The sequence below is a fragment of the Nipponia nippon genome, unplaced genomic scaffold (genome assembly GCF_047370975.1).
Source record: "Nipponia nippon isolate SJK-2023a ecotype South Korea unplaced genomic scaffold, ASM4737097v1 scaffold_5, whole genome shotgun sequence".
In the NCBI taxonomy this organism is placed as follows: domain Eukaryota; kingdom Metazoa; phylum Chordata; class Aves; order Pelecaniformes; family Threskiornithidae; genus Nipponia; species Nipponia nippon.
This window is the reverse complement of record NW_028262369.1, coordinates 27,036,911-27,058,385: the sequence shown is the minus strand read 5'-3', so window position 1 is coordinate 27,058,385 and position 21,475 is coordinate 27,036,911. Positions and strand designations below refer to the sequence as shown.

Genomic DNA, 21,475 nt, shown 5'->3' with positions numbered 1-21,475 from the left:
AGTAAAAAAGCTCATGGGAGATTAAACTGTTCCCTTTGGAAGCAGGACCTGAATGCTGTATGGTCAGTAAGACGTAGGGACACATACCAAAAAAAAAAAGGAAATAAGAGAAAAAATATGTGGAGTCTATAAGCTGAACAAGAGCGCTATCAAAACAAGAGGATCACAGAAATTTTTATTAATGCGTATGTAGAAGAGGACTGAACTGATGTTGCACCGTCCCAGTCCAGACGTTTTCTAATACCAGATAACTTTGCCACCTCAACAGCATGCATCGAATATACCTTCCGAATGAAATAATAATTAAAAAATGCTTCATGAAATCTCGCCGGCCCCCGCGCCGCTGCAGCCCTCAGGTTTGCACCGCGGGCTTTTCAACCGGGGCGGCGGCGCAGGGCCGAGGCGCCGGCACCGCCCCAGGCCGGCCCGGGCAGGCGAGGGCTCGGGGGAACCTCTCCGCCGCGGGGGTCTCCGCTCCGGGGGTCTGGCCGCTATGTGGCTACCCCCGCTCGCCTCCCTCCCCGGGCGGCTTTCAGGGAACAGCCCCCAATTCCTCCGACGCGCCGGTGTGAGCCGCCGCCAGGGGCCGAGCTGCCCCCTCCGCCCCGTGGCGGGGCGTTGCGAGCTCAGCCCGAACCGGCCCGGGCGCTCCGCAGCGGCGGGAGGAGCGCAGCCGCTCAACCGCACGACCGGGGAGCTGCGTGGGGCCGCGGCAGCCGCTCCCTGCGGCCCCGGGGCGGCAGCGAAGGGAGCGGCACGGGCGGCGCCTCCCGGCCTCCGACGCGGGCATCATGGCGGCGCGGCAGCTGCTGCGGGGGGCAGCGGCGGCGCCTTGGCGACGGGGCTACAGCAGCGCGGGCGCTGCCGAGTACCTGCACCGCAGCATCGTGCCCACCATGCACTACCAGAAGAGCCTGCCCAGGTACGGCGGGCCGCTGCTCCGCTCTCCGGCGCGCCCGCCGGGTCCCCTGCCCTCCGGGACCGCCCGTCCCGCGGCCTCCTGAGGCGCCGCCGGGCGGGGGCCGGGACGAGGCCTGGAGTGAGCGTCCTCCGGGGAGCGCGGGTCACTGCCAGCCCCGGGGCGGCTGCCGAGGGCACCCGGCGGGCCAGGCTCCGGGGACGCGGGCAGAGGTCGGTGGCGGCGGCCGTAGGTGGCCGTGTGGGGCCGGCGGCCCCGGGGTGTCCGCTGTGAGGAGAGGGGAGAGAAAATGCCGGCCCTGCCTCCCGTTTGTGTATAGCCGCGCTCGGGGTGTGCTGCTTGCTTCTTGTTGAATGTGCTCTTCGTAAATCACAGCGGAGAGGAATGATTTTTATTTTTTAAAGCGTAAATATGACTATAAGCCTACTACTGAAACATCCCTTCAGGTTGCAAAGTAACCTCCGTGAGTGTAATGGGATTATTGTATAGTAAGAAGAGCATTTTCGTGTTTAGGCTGAGAGGAAGATGACAAAGGTACTGTTTAGGAAATTTGCAAGAAAGAGGAGATGTTCAGCACCCGGCAGTGAGGGGAAGTCCCAATGCAGGAGTTGGTACCGAACTAAACCCTAAACCTTCCTTCTGTATAGCTGCTTCTCCTTGCAATGGTTCACGCCATTCTATTCCCTGTAAGGTATGAAGACCCTTCACTGCGATACCTGTGTAACAAGACAGTCAGGTTGGTTTTCTGCCTTGTTTACCAAGAACCTTATGCTGTGATGATGTTTGTCCATCTATTCCCTTTGTTCTCATCTTCCACAAGAAACTTTTGAGCCATTTGGATTATATGGGGTATAAGGAAGGATAGGGAAGAGGGGAGGCAAAGAGGGACTACTCTGTAAGAAACTCAGGCTTCATTCGTACCATTGGACATAAAGTGCATGTCTGTTCCCCTTCCTTCAGACTGCCGATTCCGAAACTAGAAGATACAATCCGGAGATATCTGAATGCCCAGAAACCGCTTTTAAATGATGACCAATTCAGGTATGGACAAACAAGATACGCGTATTGCGGTATCATGTACTGCTTCGAAGCCAAGTGTTACATATAAAAAATATGACTTGTGACATCATTTTGACTCTTACTGATTGCTGTAGGAAAACTGAAGAACTTGCTCATCAGTTTGAAAAGGGAATTGGAAGAGAGCTGCACAAGGAACTGGTTGCTCAAGACAATCAGAACAAGCATACTAGTTATATCACAGGTATGTTGGCCTACCAGATATAGAAGGAGTCTGTAGATCATCATGCTTGATAACACAGCTCATAATGCTACAAATAAAATAGGCTGAAGCTTAAGTTCTGTACTCCATAAACTTGGAGTAACATGCTGTGAATACTACCTGTGACTGTATTTGAGCAAATTCTGAGTCTCTGGTGGAAAGAAGAATACCCATCATCTAACTTATATATACCTGAATTCTGGATAGATGGATATTGGAGAAATGGTATTTTTTCATGAGTTACTGCATTTAAGTTTGAGTTTACAGGGTTTATCTTTTTTTTTTTTCCCATTGTTGTCTATTTATGTTTAGGTTAATAGAGGAGCTTAACTGGTAACTTCCTTAAGGAAATTAAAGCAATCATTTTCAAATAATTCCAAGTTATTTAGCAAGAAAACTGAGGGGGAGTCAGAGAATATGACTAAGCTTTGGGAGGCAGAAGTTGTCAGTGCTCTGGGCTTAAAACCCCCCACATCAGCTGGCTTGAGATGAAGTTGGTGTGCACTTGCTTCCTTTGTCTGCATCCAGTCAGTGTGCAATACCAGAGCTTGCTGCGTTTGAAGTGGTTAATGATGATGAAGTAGAACCTACTTAAAATTCGTCTAAAGAGCAAATAAAAGGAGCAACAGAAAGAGGAAGATGAGAAGAAAGAAAAACAAATTAAGAGAGGGAGAGTATGCATATAGTTTTTTGATTATTCTTCCTTATTATTGCTTCCACTGACTTCCAAATACAAGTGTCTCCTTATGCAACAGAGGCGGAAATATTCAAATACCTATGGAAGTAGAAGTTTGCAGGTTGCCCAGCGAATGCTCTTCTGTCCTTGCTATCTGTAGAGGCTACCCATGAGGGTGTTAGCTACCACAAATTCTGTAGAGAATACCAGATTATTTCACAAAAGCTGCTGTTCAGTTTGTTGTCTTTTACTTTCCATTCACTTTGAACAACATCTGGGGTTTTAACTGGTGGCTTTATAGTGTTTGTCAGCACTAACCAGCATGCTGCTTTGTGTCTGTGAACTGTGGGGTGTTTGTATTCCTTTTTGTTTAGTTATTATTTTTTAGGCCTCATAAAAGACCTGTTCCACTTGAAGTTGGTTTCTGAAAGTATGTATAGTTGCCTCCACCCTGGACTTTCAAGTCCAAGGTTAAAAGGCTACATGATGATGATGGATGTGGTTTTAAAACTGTAGATGAATGCTAGTTACTCACCTCTGAGTACCTGGGATTCAAATTGTAACTTGGGTCCCTGAGTTACCCAGTGCCCTTCTTACAGCCCAGCTAGAAGGCTCTACTTGGGACTGATCCAGGCATGGAATAATAATTTTTAACATACCAGCTGCCTTGAGATGAAGTTGGTGTGCAATTGCTTCCTTTGTCTGCATCCAGTCAGTGGGCAATACCAGAGCTTGCTGAGTTTGAAGTTGTTAATGATGATGAAGTAGAACCTACTTAAAAAATCCCTTCTCTGCCTATGCCCCCTGGATTTTCATTTACTCATAGGCAGGTGTAAAGGTGTGACTACTTTTTAAAGCTATGATTAATTCCCTTGGTTTTGGCAAGCACAAAATCTTTGGGTCACATTTATGCTTCTTGATATGCTGACAGACTGTCTAAAAGACCTGTGGATGTCAAAAAGTCTCAAAGGCGCAGGAGCAGGCCGTCCCCATGTGCCGTAAGATGAGCAGGCGGGGGAGAAGACTGGCCTGGCTGAACAGAGAGCTTTGGCTGGAACTCAGGAAAAAAAGGAGAGCCTACCACCTTTGGAAGAAGGGGCAGGTGACTCAGGGGGACTACAAGGATGTTGTGAGGTTATGCAGGGAGAAGATGAGAAAGGCGAAGGCCCAGCTAGAACTTAAACTGGCCACCGCCGTTAAAGATAACGAAAAATGTTTTTACAACTATATCAGCGACAAAAAGAGGGCCAGGGAGAATCTCCATCCTTTGTTGGATGCGGAGGGAAACATTGCCACGAAGGATGAGGAGAAGGCTGAGGTACTTAATGCCTTCTTTGCCTCAGTCTTTAATAGTCAGACTGGTCATCCTCGGGGTTTTCAGGCCCAAGCTGGGAGATGGAGATAGGATGCAGAATGAAGACCCCGTTGTCAAAGAGGTGGTAGTCACCGACCTGCTCCTCCACCTGAATGCTCACAAGTCCATGGGGCCAGACGGGATCCACCCGAGGATACTGAGGGAGCTGGCAGAGGAGCTTGGCAAGCTACTCCATCATTTATCAGCAGTCCTGGTCAACGGGGGAGGTCCCAGATGACTGGAAGCTAGCAAATGTGACGCCCCTCTACCAGAAGGGTTGGAAGGAGGATCCGGGGAACTACCGGCCTGTCAGCCTGACCTCGGTGCCGGGAAAGGTCATGGAGCAGATCATCTTGAGTGCCATTATGCGGCACGTGCGGGACAACCGGGGGTCAGGCTCAGCCAGCGTGAGTTTATGAAAGGGAGGTCCTGCTTCACTCACCTGGTCTCCTTCTATGACAAGGTGACCTGCTTAGTGGATGAGGGGAAGGCTGTGCATGTTGTCTACTTGGACTTTAGTAAGGCCTTTGACTCTGTCTTCCACAGCATTCTCCTGGAGAAGCTGGCTGCTCATGGCTTGGATAAGTGCACTCTGCCCTGGGTTAAAAACCGGCTGGACGGCCGAGCCCAGAGAGTGGTGGTGAATGGAGTCAAATCCAGTTGGTGGCCGGTCACGAGTGGTGTTCCCCAGGGCTCAGTGTTGGGGCCGGTCCTGTTCAATATCTTCAATGATGATCTGAATGAGGGGATCAAGTGCACCCTCAGTACGTTTGCAGATGACACCAAGTTGGGTGGAAGGGTCGATCTGCTGGAGGGTAGGAAGGCCCTACAGAGGGACCTGGACAGGCTGGATCATTGGGCCGGGGCCAACTGTATGAGATTCAACAAGGCCAAGTGCTGGGTCCTGCACTTCAGTCACAACAACCCCAGGCAACGCTACAGGCTGGGGGAGGAGTGGCTGGAGAGCTGCCTGGCAGAAAAGGACCTGGGGGTGTTGGTTGACAGCCACCTGAACATGAGCCAGCAGTGTGCTCGGGTGGCCAAGAGGGCCAATGGCATCCTGGCTTGTATCAGGAATAGTGTGGCCAGCAGGACCAGGGAGGTGATAGTGGCCCTGTACTCGGCACTGGTGAGGCCACACCTTGAGTACCGTGTTCAGTTTTGGGCCCCTCACTACAAGAAGGACATTGAGGTGCTGGAGCGTGTCCAAAGAAGGGCAACGAGGCTGGTGAAGGGTCTAGAGCACAAGTCTTACGAGGAGCAGCTGAGGGAGCTGGGGTTGTTTAGTCTGGAGAAGAGGAGGCTGAGGGGAGACCTTATCGCTCTCTACAACTACCTGAAAGGAGGTTGTAGCGAGGTGGGGGTTGGTCTCTTCTCCCTAGTAACGAGTGATAGGATGAGAGGAAACGGCCTCAAGCTTCACCAGGGGAGGTTTAGGTTGGATTATTAGGAAAAACTTCTTCACCGAAAGGGTAGTCAGGCACTGGAACAGGCTGCCCAGGGAAGTGGTTGAGTCTCCATCCCTGGAGGTATTTAAAAGACGGGTAGACGTGATGCTTGAGGACATGGTTTAGTGGTGGACTTGGCAGTGATAGGTTAACAGTTGGACTTGGTGATCTTAACAGTCTTTTCCAACCTTAAGGATTCTATGATTCTATAATTCTATGAAATGTAATTCTGCTTTCCAAAGTCAGTTCTGGGCCTGGAAGAATAACTATACGGTCCCTTCTAACCTCGTCTTTTTGCCAGCTTGAGAGACCGATTGTAGTGCATTGGTACCAAGAGTTTTGCCCTGTGCTAATCATTTTAGTGGACAGAAAGAGGAAGGAGGTGGAAATGGAAGACAGCAAATGTAGATAGAGGGATGTTGCCAGGAATGAGGGAAACACTGGATCAGAAATAAAGGTGGTTCTAAAGAGAAGCGTGCCCTCAGTGACAGTGTTGCAGAAATTACCAGCTTAAGAGTAGGCAAAGGCACGTTCCACTCCAAATGTGAGGTGTGCACCAAAATGTAGTGCTGGGGACCTGCATTGTATGTCACGAGAGCTATGGTTTATCACTGAGCCTTATAGAAAATACGGAAATTGGCCCTCATTGCTGATGACATTGACACTTGTGATATGAATTGCTCCAAATACACTATTTTTACAATTAGCCAACAATACCTTTCTTCATAATTGGAGGTTGGGAAAATCCTTGGGGGAATTACTGCAAATGTTTGTCTTGTTTGTATGTACTTCAAGAGGTGTTTATTCATGATCGCTGTTGGAGGCAGGATATTGACTACATGAACTGACTCAGCTGCTTTTATGTTCTGATCTATTTTTCAACTCTCCATTTTCAGGTCCCTGGTTTGACATGTACCTAAAAGCACGTGAACCTGTTGTTTTGAATTTTAATCCATTTATGTCTTTTAATCCTGATCCAAAATCTGAATATAACGATCAGCTCATACGAGCTACAAACATGGTTGTTTCTGCTTTACGTTTTATGAAGACCTTCAGGGATGGTTATCTTGAACCAGAGGTTTTTCACCTCAATCCAGAAAAAAGTGACACTCAGATCTTTAAAAAAATTATCCGATTTGTGCCTTCTTCACTTTCTTGGTTTGGTGCCTACATGGTCAATGCATACCCCCTAGATATGTCTCAGTACTTCAGGCTTTTCAATTCTACGCGGCTGCCTAAACTCAACAGAGATGAGCTTTACACAGATGAAAAGGCAAAGCATTTACTGGTACTGAGAAATGGGAATTTTTATGTATTTGATGTTATTGATAGAGACGGAAATATGCTGAAACCTTCAGAAATACAAGCACACTTGAAATACATCCTTAGCGACAACAGTCCAGCCCCGGCTTTCCCTCTTGGCTACCTCTCCAGTGAAAACCGAGATACATGGGCATCGCTGAGAAAGAATCTACTGGATAATGGCAATGAAGAAGCTCTTCAAAAAGTAGACTCTGCGGTGTTTTGTTTAAGTTTAGATGATTTTCCCATTAAAGACTTCGTGCACTTGTCCCACACTTTCTTGCATGGAGATGGTGCTAACCGCTGGTATGACAAGTCCTTTAATCTTGTGATAACTAAGGATGGCACTGCAGGAATTAATTTTGAACATTCCTGGGGAGATGGTGTGGCTGTGCTCAGGTTCCAGAATGAGGTTTTTAATGATAGCACCAAGGCACCAGCCATCAGCCCCCAGTCCCAGCCTGCTTCAGTAGACTCTTCTAGAGCAGTACAGAAACTTGACTTTAAGCTGAATGATGCCTTAAAAGCAGGAATTACCAAAGCCAAACAGAAATTTGATGCCAGTGTAGAAGCACTGTCTCTTAATCTGCTTCAGTTCCATGGAGGGGGCAAGGACCTTCTAAAGCAGAAGAAGGTAAGTCCAGATGCTGTGGCGCAGCTTGCCTTCCAGATGGCTTTCTTTCGACAGTACAATCAGACTGTTGCTACATATGAGTCTTGTAGTACTGCAGCTTTCAAACATGGTCGTACAGAAACTATACGTCCTGCCTCTATCCATACAAAGAGATGTTCGGAAGCTTTTGTCAGGGAACTGTCCAAACATAGCACAGAAGAGCTTCAGAAGTTGATAGTGGAGTGCTCAAAATACCATGGCCGTTTGACAAAAGAAGCTGCTATGGGTAAGTAGGAATATATCAAACACACTTGCTTTTGCACTAAAATGTCTATTAAGGTTGCTGTAAACGTTTACTTCACAACTAAATAATTTAATTTTGATGGAGGTCTAATGTTAATATAAACTTGACAAAAACAGTAGAAGGCTGCAGTTCAAAATGCATTCTCTAAGACTCATTTCTTGATGGGGGGAATGTCTCTGTGCTTCCCACTTCACTGTCAACGTGTTGAGAATTTTTCATACTTTCGGTTTTGTCCTTATAGCAGCTGGGCTATTTGAAAATTTGATAAATACTTAGTGCATGTTGTACTCCCCAAGGCAACCAAGAACTTTGGCTTTATGCCTGAGGAGTTACTATCATATCCCTGCAAGGGATAAAGGTTTTAAAAACTTCCAAGTCAAACCGATTCTTTGGCTGTGCTGCTCTTGGTATTTTTCGAAATGCTTTATTTTGAATTGTCCCTCCCAGAAGCATAACTTGTTGTGTTGTTTCAGTAAAATTGACTGTTGAACATTACCCCATACAGTCTAAATTTGCCTCCTTTTGTTGATGCAGGATCCTCTTCCTCTTTAGATTCATAAATTTTAGGAAAGCCTTTCTCTGTTTTAAACAACCTGGATGTGGTCAGATAAATAGTTAACCAAAGAATGTGATGTATTATTAAAACTGTCTGTTAACGTTGCACTTTTGCTTTCTATCATGATTCCTGGTTGAGGCTAGCAGTAAAACAGCAAGCCCTCATTCCCTAGGATACGTGCGTTAAAAGTGCAGAATGTCTGGGTTCTGAAAAATGATTCCTGCTAATATGAAAATAAAACCCAGTTCCATAGACCTCCTCTTCTGTGGCTGAAAAACAATGTGATGTCAAAATAAGTGAGTTTACTTCCCACAAAAATTAGTCATCTCTCTAATACTTGTTATTTTATTTTAACAGGTCAGGGATTTGACCGACATCTCTTTGGCTTGCGCTATTTAGCCTTATCCAAAGGTATTGCACTGCCTGATTTCTATCAAGACCAAGCCTATGCTCGGCTTAATCACAACATCATTTCTACAAGCACATTGGTTAGCCCAGCTGTGCAAGTAGGAGGGTTTGGCCCAGTGGTGTCTGATGGCCTTGGAGTAGGATATCATGTACATGAGGATTGGATAGGTTGTAATGTTTCCTCTTACCCAACTAGGAATGGTAAAGAATTCCTTCAGTGTATATACAAGTCACTAGAAGATATCTTTAATGTTTTAAAGGGTGAGAAAATCAGTAGTTAGACATAAAAATGTTGGAACACTTTACAGTTGCAGTACAAAATGCAGACTATGTCTAATTGGCATACTAATCAGTGTTCAACATGGCTGAGACTGCCCAGCTTAACTGGCTTCATTTATCTTCATTGAACTTCAATACTGTTAGATTCACTATGAAATTTGTATCTATCTAAAAGAAATCAAGTACAGACCTTGAATGCATTTTTCAGGCAGTACAAACATTCACAATGTCAAAATTAAGGAACAGATCCATCTGTTCCAACAGATCCACATGTTCTTAAAACACATTATTTAAGATAAAAAGCATCATTGCCGAGTTTATGAACTTGGAACGTCAGTGTTCCATGAGTGTTCAGACAGGCAACACCACTGTGATACCACTCTTAAACTGTTCGATTTTAAAAAAATATATGCAATAATTTTAAATATGAAAGAGTGGTTACATTTGCACTCTTGCAGTAAGCTTGCTGACCAACTTGTCACACTTACTTTTCTCTTTAAACTTGAATTGCTATTGGAACTGATTGTGCCTCAACTGCTTGAAGCCTTTCCATGGTAACAGCTTTTAGAGAAACAAAAAGTGGGAGGCTTTAAGTAACCTGCAGTCACCAACTGTGTTGTTAAATTGACTGGAAAAGACTGTATTTTAATAAAGCTGTCTATTAATAACCACAAAGTTCTTTTATTGCCATATCAAAATTACACAGTATGGGTAGTCCCTTTATCAATAGGTTGTGTTTCTTATAAAGGTTGAAGAGACTACTACTGAAAGCATGCTGCAATGTTGGCTCTCCCCTTCCATACGTGAAGTCTGTCCAATAATCTGCTTTTGTTTCGCTACATAAACGTGCTCTCGTGCCTTAGAAAAGAAAAATCACGGAACTTTATTTTTTGGGGTTCTCTCTTTCCAAACGTCCTCTTACTGCGGAAAAGTAACCTCAACAGAACGTTTTCCTGTTTCCTCCTTGTTCTATCAGCTAGAACTTTTGACATCATTCATTGTAGCAACTGCCAGAGTCTTAGTGCCTAGAGCTGCATCTTTAATGCATTGGGGCTTGTTGCAGAAGTTCTAAAGACTTAAGACTTCTCAGAACTCTGTGAAGGGATTGCAGGAGAGCTTGAGCATAAACATCAAAAAAAACTTTGCGATGCTGTGAATGTGAGATGAAACTGATGCGGACAGTTCCTTGTGTGCTGTTTGCAACTGGGACTCTGCCAGCTACAAAGTGGGTGGTAGCAGAACGTCAGTCAAGAAGTCAAAGGTGCTCAAAGTTGCTGGGATTACAACACAGATGCCCTTTGCATGAGATACCCCTTTTTGCACAAAATTCATTACGGTATGTATAACCTGAACTCCTCTGCCTTCTAAGCCCTGACGTCTCTCACTCTGTTTTTCTTCTGGGAAGATGAGTCTTTCTCTGGAGCTGAATAGCACAGTAGTGCTTGCTTCTGCAGCAAATGGGTAAAGCTAGTGCAGTCATTTCTTTCAGCACAGCCCACCATGACCTTGACAACCAAATAGATTAGCAGAACGTGGTGGTTGGATGTGACAGGTGAGGTTCAGAGGCTCAGAAGCCTACTTGCCTTTACTATTCCTTTGGATATCTTAGCTTCCAGGTTCTCCCAGTGTCTTTTTTCTTTATCACAGTAAATGTAAGCAATACTGTGTCTTGAAGTATGAACTGCAAGTGCTAGGAAAGGGAGAGGCATGCTTTAAATACGTAAGACCAATGGCTTATGAACTTTTCCTAGTCAGGGCTGTTTCCTCTGCAGCCTGTAATGCGCTGTTCTATTTTTCAGTTGAAAAGGATTATTTTAAAACTTACTTTAAAACATACCATGATTGTTCTTGCTCATTTAAACAAAGAAAGGAACATTATCATCTCGGGGGATGAAGGAAATAATGTATCAGGAAACAATCAGACCAAAAGCCTTTGAATGAAATTCACTAAAGAAGGTTTTAGGGTTTGTGTTTTTGGTTGGTTTGTTTTTCTTTTTTTTTAAACATGAGAACAGCTGGCAAGATTGTGAGCACACTTGCCAAGAAGTAGAAAGTCTGTCTTTAACTAGAAATGAGTGAGGTTTACTTAAATGACATACTCAGATTTTCAGAAGATGTAACAGCTCTCTGTAAGTGTCAACAGCAGTCAGGCTTATTGTGTTCTCAGTGAACTTGCCTCAGTGTCTTTACTTGAACTGGCAGAAAGCTGTTAAAGACGTACCTTTTCACTTGAACAGTTAACACAGTCCCTTTACTCATAGCCATTTCCTGATGATAGGAGTGGTGAGTGAAAAGACCTTACTTGCTTATGTTAGAGAATAAAATGTGGGTGCTTTTTGGTGATAGGCCATTAAAAACTTCAAGGCAATAAGTTGTTAGTGTTGATACAGTAGTGAAGCTACAGTCCATCGCAACCATACATATTCCCAAAAAAGACAACCTTAAGAAAACGGCACAGTTCAGTCAAGCATAAATACTATTTTCAGTTTGTACTGAGGCCATCTCAGACGTGCTCTGTGGAAAATATTTTATTAGGACATCCTGGGGACAGTAAGTACAACTTTCGTTTCTATTTCTGAAGTACAGCCATGTGAAAAGTAACTCTGAGGAAACTGCATCTCTGATGGTTACAGCTCCTTCATCAATGCGCATGTCAAGATTTATTAGGGGTATGAACTTTAGCATTTTACAAATTTATGGGTAACTTCATAGATTCCAACAGATTCCTTTGTTTTTTCATCATAGTCATTCCAATCCTATAGGAAATAAGATTTCACAGTATTAGTCACAGAGGACAGAATGCAATAGTGTCTAAAACACAGATTGGAATTCAAACTGAAACTAAGCCTTACTCAAAGTCTGGGCCTTAGATTTCTGTGGAACGCACTATGCAGTTGCTAAGCTAATCCTGATATCTGAGAGAAGCGAGAACACTGACGTGAAATTAAATGGGCTTCAGTCTCAGTGTTTGAACAATGATTTATTTTTTTTTTCACGTTGTCCACAGCCCGTAGTGGACAAGATGGCAACCATGGCAGATGAAAGGATTATCTATCATTTACAATACCCTAGTCAGGTGGGTAAGCAGACAAGCAGATCCCTGCCAAGTAGGATACCAGGGAACAGATTTGACCTTGAGATTCTTGCTCACAGCCAAGGAAGATTTGCAATGCTGGAGTCCTTATCCTGAGCTTTGAGGGACAGTGTCTTTATATTACTTTTTAGTATCTCTGTGCACAGGAAGAAGTGCATCTTCCTAGAAAAATCAGTTCACCACTCTGAATAACCCCAGCCGTTTAGTATTCCAGGTGTTTGCTCTCTGGAATTCATGAGTGACGTAAAAGAAAAGTTGCATTTCTACCTTTGTCAGCTGCTAAGCTATCAAATGCGTACTTCTAAAATGACGCTGTTAGTAAGGCTGGTTGTTCATAATTGATTTTGTTTCTCTCTCCAGCTCCTTCCTGTGCCTACATGAAAGAGCAAAACTAGTCACTTGCATGTGCAGGGTGTGTATTTTGCACTAGTCACTTAGGGAAAGAAAGGCAGATAATTAGATTTAGTAATGAAACTAAGACAACATACCTTTTCTAACAAGTTTATGTCATTGAAAGGTGTGCCAGACTCTGCACCTTCAGCGGCAAACCCTGCCTGCAGACACATTTGCAGTAAGTTTTTAGGAATAAAGTTGTACCAAGAAAATAATAAATATTGTCATTGAAACATGTCTAAAGAAAGTAACTCATCACAAACTTTTATTGTATTTCTTTTAAATTGGATAGAAAGAATGGTCAAGCTCTTTCCTGGTTAAGGGTCAGTATAAGGTGGTGAACCTCTTCGTGAATTGGGAAAAATCAATCTAAGCAACCACAGAGTAAAATGAGGGAACACTGCTCCTCTATTTTTCCTGCCAAAAAGGTATTTCCAAGTATTCTAGATAATGTTAAACCTGAGTTTCTAAGTTTATGTAGCAGCATACAACTACTAATAGCTTTAATTTGTGTTCAGAATCCATACAGGCACTATGTATAAAATAGCTTCATAACAAACTTACATTGCAAGAGAACAATAGAAAAAATGTGGGAGAGAGGTAATAGTTTTGGCTTAAGAATGTGTCAAGTAAGCCACACGATTTTAAAATATTTTGGGATTCGAGTGGAACATTAAGCACTTGGGAGTTAAATAAATAAACCATGGAGTGTGTCAGACATAACAACAGGAGAGGTATGTGCAAGGCACAGTGCGAATATGGCCTTTATATAATTGTCAGCAGCCCATCTCAAGGGAACTGCTAGGGGTGGAGAGGAAGATCAGCATCATGGGACAAAAATGCAGAGCTGCAGCATAGAATGAACACTAGAAAAATAAAAGAAGCCCTGCTTTTGCCACCTGGAGATATTCACCAGCCCTCCAAGGAAAAAGAAGCCATGTGACTGGAATGACAAGCTTCTGTACCAGACACTCAGTGGGACTTGCATTCTTACAGCTTTGGCGTCAGAGCAGAGACTCGTTTAATCTCTGCAGAAAGGAGCTGGGACATGCAGTGACTTGTCTGCCCTTTGCTGACTGGCGAAGGACCAACAGCTAAAGCATAAACACACACACCAAAGAAGCAAAAATGCCTACTGACTTTACAACACAGTGAATTGTCACACTTTTATTACCAATGAAACTATTGGTTGTGCCACAAAGCAAAGAAGCTTAAAAAGGTTTGAGAGAAACTTCACAAAGAAACCTCCATTTTTTAGCTGAAGCGTTCACTTGAGAGACAAGGACAGGAAAGGAGCCGAACTATCCTCAAGTAAAACCAAATATTCTATATCAGATTTGCAGCAGATGTAACTACGTAAGCACATTAAACAAGAAAGATAAGCAATTGGGGGGGGGGCGAAATTGTCCTTGCCCATTGTTAGAAAACACAAGTACCTAGTTTGAATTTGTTGCTACTACTAGGTAGGAAAGGAGTGTTTATATCACAGAATCAAAGGATACTTTCTCCTCTTTCAGACTCCAATGATTTTTTGAGAAAACTACTATAATTTAAATAAGACATGCCAGTATTAAGCCACTCTAAGTTGACTTCAGGTATGGTTGTATTATGTCTATCAAAAAATACAAAGAAAATACACTAACGCTATGGCCATATGCTATGTTTGGTGCTAATCAAAAGCCAGATGTAAGGTTGTGAAGAACCCAGGCTGGCTTGGATCATGTCAAATATAAAGCAGTTTATAGAATTGTCTGGAACTGCAGAAGTCTATATATTTACTCATTTAGGCATCAAAAAATTCACTGAAATATCTGCTCAAGGATTCAAGTGTACTCCCCAATAGGAGTGCACAGACCAAACTCTGAGAATATTAAATTAAAAGCTTTATTACAGCTGTGAATTCTTTGTTCTGCAGATAAAATTGACAGCTAGGATGCAGAGCTATGAACATCTCTTACATTTTGTAGTCTTCTCATAGATTTTTTCTTGAAGTGCAAGTTCCTAGGGCTGGCTGTAAAGCTTTCAAACAGGAATAATCTAATAACCATTCTGTTCCTCAAAAAGATAGGCTTCACTTAAACAAACAAATAAATAAAAGAGGACCTCCTGCAGCACACTGCAGTGGTGATTTTATTTATACCAAATTCTTTGTAGGATCAGCTTTTTTTGGTCTGTTTCTTAGCATAGTGTCACAGTCTGAGGGAAGGATAAGACAGGTTTATATTTGTCAGTCTATTTACACCTAATCCGACTGGAATAATAGGTTAAATATAGTAGGGAGTTAGCTTGCATACAGCATGACCATGCACAAGCAAATGAGTCACTGAAGACTGGCCTGGCCCTGAAGAAATCCTTTAACTCTGAACTTTGAGGTGTGCTTTGCAACAGTCTTTAACTGCCGTTGATCTTCAGTCTTTGTCTGATCAAGTTTCAAATGGAAAAATGCCAAAATTAATTTCCTATGGCTTTGGTAATGTCAAATCTCAAAGAAAATTTGATTTTTTTTAGAGGCCATATACTGAAGACTGTTCATAACCTGAACTTCATCTACTCTCTGTAACATACCAAGAAGCAAAGTGGCACTCCCCTGAATGTGGCTATCTAATTATGCACTCTCGCAATCCCCCTTTGGGAACGACTCTTTTTTCCAATAACCTGAGCAATGAAGATCCTCCAAATGAATTCACATGAGCAGTACCGAGTCACCTGTAAGGCAATTTGAATACGACTCCAAGGCGTGTTTAATTTTAGATTTTACTGGCACAAAGAATACCAGAGTCGTCAGTGTTAGATGCTTGCGGCGTTTTTTTTTTTTGGAGTCAAATGAAGTAAAAGAAAGAACTGTGGGGAGGATGTAAAACTGGGGAGGTCTAGGACGTTCCAGGACGAGCAGTATCATTTCAAACAGTGTATATTTTATCAGTCTAGAGTCTATAAGAAGTGCTCTTAAAAACTGAGAAACAAATCACGAGTAAGAACTCACCTGTGGTTGAAAGTCAACTGGTTCCAGACCTCGGCATTCAAACTCCACTATCGTTTTGAATTTCTCGCTGTCTTCAGCCTGTAATTGAGTCAGAATACCAGTAGTTGTCATCTAATAGGGAAAGACAGTGACAAGCACTAGTGTAGGAATGAATTGCTTTAAAGGCAGTACTATCAACTCTGATGTCCCTAGTGACAACAAAATCCTAGGGCTCATTTAAGAGGTGGTAATTAACTAAAATTTCTTAATCTGCCACAAGGAAGCCTTCAAAAGGAAACCAATATGGGCATTATATAATTGCATCTAATTTGAGTGATACAGTTTTGTGTTTTGCTTATGAAAGTATCACGGATTATTCTACACTTGAGACTGTGTGCAGGAGCCTACAAGAGACAATTTTCTGTCAGAGGAGGATACCGGCTTTTTGTGTTCTTGAAAGAGGAATGTGATGATAAAGCAAAACCTCAAAATATTATTAATGGTTATTTATCTTTCACTTGTTATATAAAAGAGGAAGCAAACTTACATTGTAAGGTTTGATTGTCTGACTTAAAATATCTAAAAAAAAAAAAAATCAGAAGTGTAAAAGTGAGTGACATTATGCCTTCAGTCTTATTCAGCAAAAACCAAGCACCAGCTGCTTCTTTTGAAGAAATGTCCTTATACAGAGTAAAAGAAACAAAGTAACCAAGCAGTTCCTGCAGTTGGTCCTCAAAAGGTAGAATTCAATTTTTCTCACATCTCCTGAGAAGTTTACATTACACCATTTTGTTACCCTACCAATGCAAAAAAAAATTTGCATGCTTTTGTAAAATGACATTACGGATACGAGTTTTGTTCATGCAGAAACCTGAACTCACCAGGAGGCCTTACTGCCTCCTTCATAAGCATGATGACAAATATGTACCTGCTGTGACCTCAAGCACCAGTGTACAAGGAGAAAAATCCCTGGTGAATGCACTTTACAAACAGCATCACGCAAAAACGGGGACTAAAATATAAACTTAGGAGAAAAAGTGTAAAACGAGTGATGCCTCTTAAATTTCTAAGCACATACCAATGGAGTTCTCCCTGGAGCACAGCTTGCATTTCTGCACCATAGTGGCACTTCCTCTGCCTCCTTTCAGGGGAGCACTGTCCTAAAAACCGTGACAGCAGAGACATCATTTTAAACTGCACTCTAGCCAAGCCACTGGAAACCTCTGCAAAGGTCAAGTAGTTTTACAACAATGGTCTTTAACTTTTTACAAATATTGCAACGAGAAGGCTTTTTTTTTAAACTACAGAGGTCTATAATTCAGAAAGCTGTGATTATCAAAGAATAATTCTGTTCTAGACTTAAAATACAGAATAATGGATAGTTATGTCTTGTCTATATAGGCATGTTCCATTAATTCGTCAAAACACATTCTTACCATTCAGTAGTATGCAGAAAAGAGGGATGATTATTCCTAAGAACAGAACCTTCTCTTACCCCTGACAAATTTTATCCTGCTTTTTCAGTTTCTAAATGCTAATTTAGCATGCTTAACTCACCTTGAATTACCTAAACTTCTCCAAAAAGATTCCATCAGCATCAGTGAAATATGCTAAAGGCACAACCTTATTCTGCTATCACTTCAAAATTTGTTTTCAAATTGCTTTTCAAAGCAGATGTAAATACTTTCTGTCACCAACAGTCACCATTCCAATGGCATATTTCAATTAACAGTCTCCAAATATTTTTTTAATATGGAATATGACAGCATTTCCTGAATGCATATAGCTATTCAAATACTCTCATCTAAAGTGCAAGTTGCCACATCCCTGATGCTAATATCCCTTGCATGTAAGAGGCAGGTTTGTTTTCCCATTTTTGTTCTGATGCAGGTTACAACAGGGAAACATACCATCAATCGCAGATACTGCCATTTTTCAGAAACTTCACCGCAGTTCCCACATTTCAGCTGAAAAATAAACATAAATCAGAGAATTTAAAGCTGTCAATAATTAGGCATTAAAAAGCTGAAGGAGCTGATGTGAGGCCCCCAGATTCACAAACCCCACCGAGAGGAGCCGGAGGCAGGCATGAGGTGCTGTCTGTCCCCACAGGCCCAGGAGCTGACTCGACCTGGCGGGTATGCCTGCCGCAGAGGGCCTGCCCTTGGGTGCGTTGGATGGAAAATGTGTTACAAATCACGGTCACGAAACAGAAGATACAGCACATCTCGCCACTTACCTGGGTTACCTGCCAATGGGTACTGGATTACCAACCACCTCACCAACGGAGGTGCAGACCAACACTTGAACTTAAGAGTTTTCATTATTGCAGACCAATGTATAGTGTCATGCTTGCGCTAATGTGTAGATGTCTATATACTTATACCATCACATTCGTTGCTCCTGTAGCAGCCTGCTTGCGCTGTGCGGAAAAAACCACATCGCTTTTTAAGCCGAGTGACGTGACGTTCACCACCACAGGCCTCCATCGCCCGCTGCCCCGCTGGACGGCCCAACGGGCTCCTGACGCCGAGGGCGGCCTTTCCCGCCCCCGAAGCCCCCGCGGCCGCCCGGGCCCGCCGCACCTTGAGGTACCAGCGGAAGTCCTCCCCCTCGGCCCGCAGGCGGGTGATGTTCTCCAGCGTGGCGCGCAGCTGCAGCCCGATCCTCTGCAAGGCAAGAGGCAGCGAGAGAGGCCGTCAGCGCAGCTCGGCCCAGCGCGGCTCGCCTCGGTTCGGCCCGGCCGCGGCTCCTACCTACCCCCATGGCCTCGCAGGGTGCCCGGCAGCTCGCGGGGCCGCCGTGCTATCGGAACTGCCCCCGTCAGCCTCGTCCCGCCTCTCGCGGGAGCAGCTCCAGGTTTCAGGCTGCTCCTGCGTGGTTTTAGTGTTGGTTTGTTTTTTTTTTTCCCACCCTCTAACGCGTTGCGTTGGTGCCCTCAGCCAAGCTGGCGGCCGCCTCCCGGTGCTCTCCGCCGGGGTGAAGCCGACGTGAAGAGCCGAAGCTGCCCTCGGCCAAGATGGCGCCCGCCGGCGCGGCCTGTCAGCGCCCCCGCCGCGGCCCCCGGCGGGAGGCGCGGCGGGCTGGGCCCCGGGGAGCGGGGCGGCCGGTTCGGGCGGTGGAACGGAACGGTGGTGGTGGGGAAGCGGGGCAGGCATGAGGGGAGGGCGCAGGAGGGTGCTAGCGGGAAAGGCAGAGGGTGCCTGTGGCAAGAAGAGGGAAAGCAGGAGGTGCTGGCACGGGTGACAGGGGTTAGATGTTTTTACCTTTTAAAAAGTCATTTAACCACAATCGTTTTTTAATCGCAGTGGCTACTGATTTAGGGAGAACAGAAAGAAAAAGGGGGTCTCCCACAGTGCTTTACAAAAATTACCAGTTTGAAGTTGAGACATGTTTGGTCCTCTGAATCTCTTAATTCTGTGCAACAGACCTGCTAGTCTAGAACTTAACTAAATACATTCTCCATTCCTTTTAATGTCAGTTTTTCTAAAGCTGGATGGGAGTACCAGTGAAGATCCTGGATGGCTCCCGGGTGGGCTGTTGTCTACGTCTGCTCTGAAGGCAAAGGGGTAATCACAGCAGCAGGTTGTTACAAAGCTGACGTGTCTTTGCTATAACCGGTTATTGTGAGCAGTCAGGGCTTCAGTTGTTCTGCATATTTGAGCTGGCCAACACAGTATCCCACTTGGGACAGTAACAAAAGTTTATCTTGACAGCTGGCACAAGTTTCATTTCACATAGCCAGACTTAATTCCATTTTCTACTACTGCATAGATAGAGAAGTGAAATAGAGCTTTGCGTGATACTAGTGAAATAACATAGCCCGAACGTACCATGATAAAAGAAGTATTAGGAAGTCAGTTTCTCACCAGAACTTATAAATTAAAAATACAGATCTCACCATTTTATTAAGACAGTCACTGACAGTTTGTAAAAAAAACATTCTAACATACATAAAAGCTTCAGGCCAGAAATACCAAGAAATGGAAACAGCGTTCCTCCCCACCCCACCCCCTTCCCCGATACTGCACTACAAACTTCAGTTTGTTTGATTTAAATTGGCTTAATCTTGAAGTGTAGTCCAATAAGGCTGAAGACTAGACACTTAAGGTCCTGGACCAGGTAGTAGAACACTCTCAAGCCTTCTGGATCCCTGCAGTGCACAACAGAAGGAAGGGAAAAAAAAAAAGTTAGATTGATGTTCTAAGAGAGCAGTTTATAGAACTGACCGATTAAAAAACCAACAAAGCCTATAGGGACACTTTCTAAGAGGTCATCTTAGACATTAGCAGATTTGTTTCATTCTACATGGATTGATAAAACATTCTGTACACCAAGTTTGCACGTTTTAAGTCTTAACAAAACGTGCATTTTTATCATGAAAGCAAGTAGTAACATCACTTTGGATTTAAAAAACGCGATACCCAGTCTTTTCAGCTTAGCTGAAATACAGAAACCTTGGTTCTCCCAGAGACACTGGTGTGGATGGGCCAATGACAGCTCAGTTCAGACTCTGAATACGCCTAACGGGTTCCTACAGCGAGGTTAGCTGCTCGGTGAGTTTGAAAAGACAGCACGTAATGCCGCAGTCTAAAAGCATTTGGTACATTATGCTGGAACACAGAGCACTCGTGCCTCCAGGAACTGATCTGTACTTTTAAAGAATATAAAATACAAGTACCTAGTAATCAGCAAGCTCTAATATAGATTGTTACATAAAAACAACAGCAACATAAGAAAGCAGAGTACGTACTTGGACTGATTTACGTCAATGAGTGAACCGATTTTGGACGTGGTAAAGGAGATGTGCTCATCACCGATTACTATTTCAAGCTCCTGAAAAATAAAAGATTATAGGAACTCAGAACTACTGCTTTGCGGTATTAGTTACAGAAATGCTGAAGTACTGAGATGATGGCTTTTCCATTTTTATTACAAAGGTATTGAATACTGTGGGTCTGTGAATCATGTTAACTCTCACAACCAAATTGCCATTTAGGCACTGCTCAGGTTTTAAAATGGTATTTGTTTCCCTCTTGGCTAGAAACAACGCTGACTTGAAGAAAAAGTTCAGTTACGTTTCCAATGAGCTAACACATAAAAATTAAAGCAGCAATTAGACAAGACACCGTACACCAACCTGTCGACCGACTCTGTCGGGAGGAGGCCACAGAGCATCATCTTCTTTTGTGATTTCGCTGTCGTCGATGATTCTCTTCAGCTCCTCCATCACGCTCTTATGCACGTAAGCCTACAAGCAAGACTCCAACATGAAAAAACAACCCCAGGCGCTACCCCGCACGCTGCGGCGGGGACTCCGCCTGCGCACACCGCCGCCCGAGCGCCCTGCTCGCCTGGCTGCCGACGCAGCACCCGCTCGAGGCGCAGGCCGCCGCCCCTGCCTCCGCCCCGGCCCCGGCCCCTGCCTCCGCCCCGGCCCCGGCCCGGCGCCACAGCGGCAGGAACCGGCCGGCTCCCCCCGCGCCCAGCGTCGGCCGCCCCTCCCTCACCTCCTTTCGGATCATGACGTCGTTCTTGTAGTTGCTGTTGTTGGCGTAGCGCAGCTTCCCTGGCGAAGACAGGACGGACGTTAAACCCCCGCCAGGGCAGCGCTCCGCGGTGGACCCCGGCCCGCCTCCGCATCCTGCCGGGAGCGGAGAGAGCGGGTGCCGCCGCCGCCGCCCCCCTCCCGCCCGGTCCCGCCGCGCCCCTCACCGTCGGGCCGGAACTCGAACTCGAGGAACTCGTGGCCGAACTTGCCCTTGTGCCCCACGTAGTAACGGAGGTAGAAGTCGCTCGCCATGGTCCCGCCGCCGCCCCGGCATGCACCGCAGCGGCGCGGGCGAAGCGCGTCACGGCGCGCGGGGCGGAGCGTGCTCCCCACTCCG

At 44.7% G+C, this 21,475-nt stretch overlaps 3 protein-coding genes across 6 annotated transcripts; 1 reads left to right on the top strand and 2 right to left on the bottom strand.

The window, feature by feature from the left end:
• Window positions 1-513: 513 nt before the first annotated feature.
• CPT2 (carnitine palmitoyltransferase 2) lies at window positions 514-9,813 on the top strand. Its single transcript, XM_087730526.1, has 5 exons — window positions 514-922; window positions 1,880-1,960; window positions 2,074-2,180; window positions 6,573-7,877; window positions 8,809-9,813. The coding sequence occupies exons 1-5, from the start codon at window positions 792-794 to the stop codon at window positions 9,138-9,140; spliced, it is 1,956 nt and encodes a 651-aa protein (XP_087586652.1). The 5' UTR covers window positions 514-791; the 3' UTR covers window positions 9,141-9,813.
• Window positions 9,814-11,651: 1,838 nt separating this feature from the next.
• Window positions 11,652-19,431, bottom strand: CZIB (CXXC motif containing zinc binding protein). Of its 4 annotated transcripts, XM_087730528.1 has the most exons (9): window positions 18,348-18,485; window positions 18,173-18,256; window positions 17,974-18,009; window positions 17,498-17,554; window positions 16,666-16,747; window positions 16,135-16,166; window positions 15,609-15,686; window positions 12,721-12,786; window positions 11,652-11,894 (listed from the first exon to the last, which is right to left on the bottom strand). In XM_087730528.1, exons 1-9 carry the CDS (start codon window positions 18,351-18,353, stop codon window positions 11,817-11,819), a joined length of 519 nt encoding a protein of 172 aa, XP_087586654.1. In that variant the 5' UTR covers window positions 18,354-18,485; the 3' UTR covers window positions 11,652-11,816. The 4 variants fall into 4 exon arrangements, 3 of the variants coding, with proteins under 3 accessions (XP_087586654.1, XP_087586653.1, XP_087586655.1); XM_087730527.1 differs by having other exon boundaries at window positions 17,974-18,256; window positions 18,348-18,760; XM_087730529.1 differs by lacking the exon at window positions 17,974-18,009.
• A 152-nt stretch (window positions 19,432-19,583) lies between these two features.
• MAGOH (mago homolog, exon junction complex subunit) lies at window positions 19,584-21,458 on the bottom strand. Its single transcript, XM_087730530.1, has 5 exons — window positions 21,303-21,458; window positions 21,098-21,156; window positions 20,728-20,838; window positions 20,341-20,423; window positions 19,584-19,740 (listed from the first exon to the last, which is right to left on the bottom strand). Exons 1-5 carry the CDS (start codon window positions 21,388-21,390, stop codon window positions 19,641-19,643), a joined length of 441 nt encoding a protein of 146 aa, XP_087586656.1. The 5' UTR covers window positions 21,391-21,458; the 3' UTR covers window positions 19,584-19,640.
• Window positions 21,459-21,475: the final 17 nt, after the last annotated feature.

Coding starts and splice junctions, on each gene's coding strand:
- CPT2 (XM_087730526.1), top strand. CDS start 792: ATGGCGGCGCGGCAGCTGCTGCGGGGGGCAGCGGCGGCGCCTTGGCGA. Junction 2,181..6,572: donor GCATACTAGTTATATCACAG/GTATGTTGGCCT, acceptor CTCCATTTTCAG/GTCCCTGGTTTGACATGTAC. Junction 7,878..8,808: donor GACAAAAGAAGCTGCTATGG/GTAAGTAGGAAT, acceptor TTATTTTAACAG/GTCAGGGATTTGACCGACAT.
- CZIB (XM_087730527.1), bottom strand. CDS start 18,745: ATGCCTGCCCCGCTTCCCCACCACCACCGTTCCGTTCCACCGCCCGAA. Junction 16,167..16,665: donor CTCCAGGGAGAACTCCATTG/GTATGTGCTTAG, acceptor TTTTTTTTTTAG/ATATTTTAAGTCAGACAATC. Junction 15,687..16,134: donor AGACAATCAAACCTTACAAT/GTAAGTTTGCTT, acceptor ACTCAATTACAG/GCTGAAGACAGCGAGAAATT.
- MAGOH (XM_087730530.1), bottom strand. CDS start 21,390: ATGGCGAGCGACTTCTACCTCCGTTACTACGTGGGGCACAAGGGCAAG. Junction 21,157..21,302: donor GTTCGAGTTCCGGCCCGACG/GTGAGGGGCGCG, acceptor TGTCTTCGCCAG/GGAAGCTGCGCTACGCCAAC. Junction 20,424..20,727: donor CCGACAGAGTCGGTCGACAG/GTTGGTGTACGG, acceptor TTTATTTTTCAG/GAGCTTGAAATAGTAATCGG.